At 56.2% G+C, this 5,710-nt stretch overlaps 1 protein-coding gene across 1 annotated transcript; it reads left to right on the top strand.

Moving 5' to 3' along the window:
* The first annotated feature begins 4,185 nt into the window (after positions 1-4,185).
* On the top strand, positions 4,186-5,466 carry LOC124689069 (12-oxophytodienoate reductase 2-like). The gene has a single exon (XM_047222669.1). The coding sequence runs from the start codon at positions 4,307-4,309 to the stop codon at positions 5,363-5,365; it is 1,059 nt and encodes a 352-aa protein (XP_047078625.1). The 5' UTR covers positions 4,186-4,306; the 3' UTR covers positions 5,366-5,466.
* Positions 5,467-5,710: the final 244 nt, after the last annotated feature.

The following is a 5,710-nucleotide window of genomic DNA, read 5'->3' as shown; positions in this document are numbered from 1 at the left end:
TCACGGGCTCGAGTTCGTGGGGATGCCGGGGCGGCGGCCCTGGAAGGCGGACTGCGCGGATGGCTCTACGGCGGGCAACGTGGCAGCGGTGGTGGTCTCTCTCTTCGGTCATGAGGATGGCGTGGAGCGAACGGTGGGAATTCCTGGAGTTGGCGGTGCTTCGGCTTTGGCAACCCCCAGATCGTGTTTGGAGATCCCATCTTGGAGACTGCAGGCGACTAAGTTCTCGGGCGTGGTGTGCGGATGCTTTCGAGCGAAAGTTCAGCGCCTCGGCGCCAACGACGGCGATGCCTGCGGGTGTCGTAACCCTTTTGGGGGCGTCGTTGTGGGTATCCGTCCCGCGCTACGGCTCCGGGTGAAAACCCTAGACCTCACGATCTCGACGACGGCGGCGGTATGCGTCGTTACCCTCTTGGGGGCGTCGTTGTGGAGCCCCGAGTCGACTTGGTCTCACCTTAATGTCTTCGGTGGCAAGTGTGGGGTTTTCTGTGTTTTTTCTTTCTTTTCTTTGATCTGCTTTGTATGAGGTTCTCCTCTTCACCTTGTATCGGTTCGGCCGTTGTGGCTTTATTAAAAGGAAAACGCTACCGATTAGCCGGGGGATCGCTGGCTTCGATCGTCCGCCTCCCCCTAACGCCACGCGTCCCTTTCTAGACGGGAGACGACACCAGCGCCAGGTGGCCCCCACCCACGTTCTCCTCATCTTATCTCTTCCTCCTAACACTTCTCCCCATCGTCTTCTTACCATCTCGTATTTTGCCCCCAATCTCTCGCCGTTCTTCTCTGCTCCCTCGCCGCCGCAGCAAAATCTGCTGATGAGACCGCCATCTTCGAGCTCGCCAGTTCATTATCCAACCTGCCCGCCTCCTGGGGACACGACGGCGATGTCTGCATCGTCGACGACATCACCTGCGGGCGGGGCGGCTCAGGGCGGCCTCCATCTCCATTAGCTCGGCCGTGCCCCAAGCTCCCGTCGGCCTCCACCTCCATGAGCTCGCCTCACTGCTGCGGGCTGCAAGGACCACGAGCGCTGCTGTCGGCTGATGCTACCGACGTCAGTGGCCGATGCTGCCGTACGTGCCCGCCGTCGCTGCCACCGGCGCCCGTCGTTGCTACCAACTCCGGCGGGCGTTGCTACAAACCCCGTCCACCCCTGCTACAACCTCCGGCCGTCGCTGCTACAAAGGTGGGTCGGCGGTGCTACAACCTCCGGCCGCCGCTGCTACAACCCCCGGTCGCGGCTGCTACAAACCGTCGGCCGCCGCTGCTACAAAGTTCGGTCGGCGGTGCTACAACCTTCGGCCGCGGCTGCTACAAACTCCGGCCGCTGCTGCTACAATCTCCGGCCGCCCTGCTACAAAGGTGGGACGATGGTGCTACCACCGTCGCCCGCCGTTGCTACAAAGGCGGACCATACGGCCACTTCTGCCAGCAGCCATGGCGGGAGCTATGGCTGTTGGCGACGCTGCTGCGAACGGATATGGTGTTGCTTCCAACGGGGGGTGGTGCTGCTACGAGGTCTGACGTCGCTGCAAGCCGGTGGTTCTTCCAGGGTCGCCGGCGAGGGCGGCAGCGCAGCCGACAGTTCTTCCAGGGTCGCCGGCGAGGACGGCAGCGCAGCCGGCGTAGGGAGCGATGCTCTTGGTGTAGGCGACGGGATCTTTCAGATGACTCGTTGTTTTCTTCGTTTTCTTTATTTTTGCTGGAAGCGGTGATCCAGTGGTTGTGATTGACTTAATCGTGTGGCTGGCGACCCGGGGGATCGGAGGATTTGATCCCCCGGGGGACGCTCAGCACGGCCCTTATTTATAAAGCGGGGTGAAAGCCTATTTCGAGGAGAGGCTCGAACCTGGCGCGATCGCACGATGGATGGCTTAAACATCAGGAGAGAGAGCCACATGGGCTGTTGCCTATTGGGCTTAGGTGGCTACATGACTAGATGGGAGATACGCGTTGGGCTTTAGTCCCTAGTAAATACGTAGTACGTGATTAGCAATGGCTGTTACTATCGTATGTACAGCGTACAAGTAGTATTACGTGAAGGTTTTTGTTGGGGGAGGAGGGGGTCTGACCCCTGCTCGCCCCCCTGCGTCCGCCCCTGGACCTAAGAGCATCTCTAACCAAACCCTTGAAAAGATATAGATAAGTATTTTTTCATGTGTAATGAACGATTTTAAGCTGTGGCGGAGCGTGACGAGAAAACTTTTTGGGTTTTTTTTGTTACCTATGCACAAAAAAATTTGCTGCAAAATCAAATTCTATTCGTAACAACAAGAGCTGATTTTCAAGTTTGAAATACACTTAAGTTCTTGATTTATGCACAGGGACCTAGCAAGCAAGGGAGCCAAAAAAATTTGCAGTGATTTCTTCTAGACTTCTAGTTTCACTTGTACTAAAGAACCACAATATATGTCTCCACTGATGGCCCAAGCCCCAAGGTAAAAGAAAATGTAACCTATATACTCCCAACGTTTTGGTAGTTGTTTCCATAATTTGCACCCTGGATTAGCCTGCTCATGCCTTAATACGGTCCAGCAAATCCCTCTACTTCTACCGTTCGACTCATCGATTACATCCTCTTATTTTCCCAGGATGGACTAAATTTTCCAAACAACAACGCCACAAGCTTGATGGAAGAAGAGCTCAACCAACTGCCCGACGTGGAGAGCGGTGCTGGCGTCAGCCACGACGAGCTCGTTCCCAACTTCGATGGCGACCAATAGTCTGTCATGGAGAGCGGTGGCGGCGTCAGCGAGGACGGCCTAGACGAGGACGACGGTGGGCGTCAGCAATGGAGTCCTGGTGCTTAGCAGGGGAGAGCCAGGAACCAGACTCGTTTTTAGACATTGAGGCGCGTGTGCTTGAGCTATGCACCTCCGTCGGCGATGATGCAACACACGAGAATTTCGTGCTGGATTTGGTCCCCGCCATGTGGGATGAGAGATGGCTGGCCGAGGGGGTGAATGAAAGATGGCACGCCGTGGAGTCTACATGATGGATGGATCGCAGAAGGAGCTCGTTGGGCGGCCGGCCACCTAAGTAATCTCCATAGCATCCTGGTCTCCCCTCCCGTGGAAAATGTCACATTGTGGAGTGCTTTGGCGACATAGATCGGGAGAGAAAGAGAAACGGCATAGACTTGTGAATGGAAGATGCATGGCACACCGTGGAGTCGTCTATGAGATGAATGTATCATGTAGGATCCCGCCGGCGGCTGGCCACACCTAATTAAGCGATCCGTAGCGTCGTGTTCTCCCCCTCCCCCCAGACCCGTAGTGGAACATCCCGTTGTCTACAATTCAATCCCGCTCAATTAAGGAAGTGCCATATCAACAATCTATGGCACACTGCATGCATCTTAGTCATCGGTGTTAACAAATTTGAGAGGCCTTGAGCGATTGAACCCAGATTTCTTCCCGTCCAATTTCCCCCACCTCCATTGAAATTCAAACAGTTCCAAAGCTCATGTATTAGCCCCTAGTCGCATGCTTTTTCAGAATCAATTAGATGGGTCAGCTTCACATGCAGATGCATGTTTAAGCAACATAATTTGTCTACTTTTGTTAGTGCATGCCAGATACGAGCAAGATTTTCCGGTTGCCGCGTGTATTAAAGGCCGTTGATGAACAGAATGCTAGTGTCGCCGAAGGTCAGTAGAGTCGATGGAAGACTCTACTAGCTCGCCGTCCTTTCTCCCGCATCTAGGCGCAGGCAGCGCGAGCAGGACAAAGAAGGATTGTTCTCCTTGCTTTGGTGAGACAGATCGGGAGAGAAATAGAAAGGAAATCGACCCCATGGCTGTATTTGGGAAGGAGCTTGCCAGCGATCGGGAGCATGGTGGCCTCCCCTCCTCTCCGTCCCGGCCATCCGACAGTCATAGCTCACGGCACGCTGTCATCCACGGATGATGAGGAACTCGTAATACACACCTGGCAAATGTACAAATGCCACACGCTAGTCTGCAGTTGCTTGCCGTGTGGAGCTTGCCTTTTTTTCGCTATCGTACAAGTGCCATACACTGCGTAGTTGGATAATCTTGTTTTCATCAGAGAATAACAAGAAGGGCCGTGTGGGTGTGGCGTGTGTCCTGTTCAAGCCAAACAAACAAACGCAGGAGTCACATCGATATCTTTTGTGGATCAAGTACAACGTCACAGCCTGAGAAAAGAAAGATGAGATTGTCTGAAGTAGAATATCTTTTCAACAAGTTGCGTAGCGTAGCGTGCTGCGGCGCCATTTGCCGACCTTCCGAAGATTGGCCATAGCTTACAGCAGGAGCACTTGTCTCTCAGTCTGCTACGGTGACATGAAGACCACAATCCCTCTTCTGACGCCGTACAAGATGGGCCTGTTTGACCTGTCGCACAGGGTCGTGCTGGCGCCGCTCACGCGGCAGCGCGCCTACGGCGGTGTCCCGCAGCCGCACGCCGCCGTCTACTACGCCCAGCGCGCAAGTCCCGGCGGGTTCCTCATCTCGGAGGGAACCCGGATCGCCGCTGGCTCGCCTGCTGCGGCGGCGCGGGAGGAGCAGGAACCGTCTTCTTCCTTCAACGACGTGCCCGGCATCTGGGCGCAGGAGCACGTGGAGGCGTGGAGGCCCGTGGTGGACGCCGTGCATGCCAAGGGCGCCGTCTTCTTCTGCCAGCTCTGGCACGTAGCGTGCGACGTCGTCCGGCAAAGGCCGCAGCAGGTGAGCCCGCAGATGAGCTTCGACGGCCGCCGCGAGGAGCTTTCGTCGCCGAGAAGGGTTGCCGCGGAGGACGCGCCAGGCGTCGTGGATGGGTTCCGACGAGCCGCCCGGAACGCCATCGACGCTGGCTTCGACGGTGTCGAGATCCTCGGCGCCAACGGCTACTTCGTAGACAACGAAGGCCAAGGAGTCAACAGCCTGGAGAGCCGGTGCCGGTTCGCGCTGGAGGTGGTGGATGCCGTGGCGCGGGAGGTGGGCGGCCACCACGTGGGCGTGCGGCTGGACCAGTTTGACGCCACCGCCGACGAGCACGCGCTGGCGCTCCACGTGGTGAGCCGGCTCAGCGACCGCGGCGTGCTCTACTGCCACATGATCGAGCCGAGGGTGGACGGGCGCCGGCGCGTGTCCCGGCGGCTGCTGCCCTTCAGGGAGGCGTTCGGGGGCACGTTCATCGCCAGCGGCGGGTACGGGCGGGAGGAGGGCGACGCGGCGGTCGGCGAGGGGTACGCCGACCTGGTGGCCTACGGGCGGCTGTTCCTGGCGAACCCGGACCTGCCGAGGCGGTTCGAGCTGGGCGCGCCGCTCAACGAGTGCGACGCGGCCACCTTCTATGGCGCCGGCGCCGGTGCCGCCGATCATACCGTCGGGTACACTGATTACCCGTTCTTGGACTGATCGAGCTCATTCTTGCGGTCACCATTGGGGATCGAGCTTGAATGTTGTATATATATATATGCACATGCATCGACGAAAGTTCCTTAATTTCCCCGCCGAAATCAGCATCGAATCCATGTCGAATCCATTTTAAGGTATCTACATCCGATTTTTTAAAATCCAACGAATAAGTATATCCGATTTTGAAATGTTGTTCCAAATGCGGTATATGATATGGTATATCAAATAGCATACCGGTATGGATTATCCAAATTTAATTAGGTAACTCAAAGGTTTCAAACCGAATAATCCGATTTTTAAGTTAAAAGCTGATGTCAAGGTTAGTAATTATTAAGTTATCTTCTT

This window comes from Lolium rigidum, chromosome 2, assembly GCF_022539505.1.
Source record: "Lolium rigidum isolate FL_2022 chromosome 2, APGP_CSIRO_Lrig_0.1, whole genome shotgun sequence".
In the NCBI taxonomy this organism is placed as follows: Eukaryota; Viridiplantae; Streptophyta; class Magnoliopsida; order Poales; family Poaceae; genus Lolium; species Lolium rigidum.
Note: the sequence above shows the minus strand (reverse complement) of the source record. Positions and strands in the feature narration are given on the sequence as shown.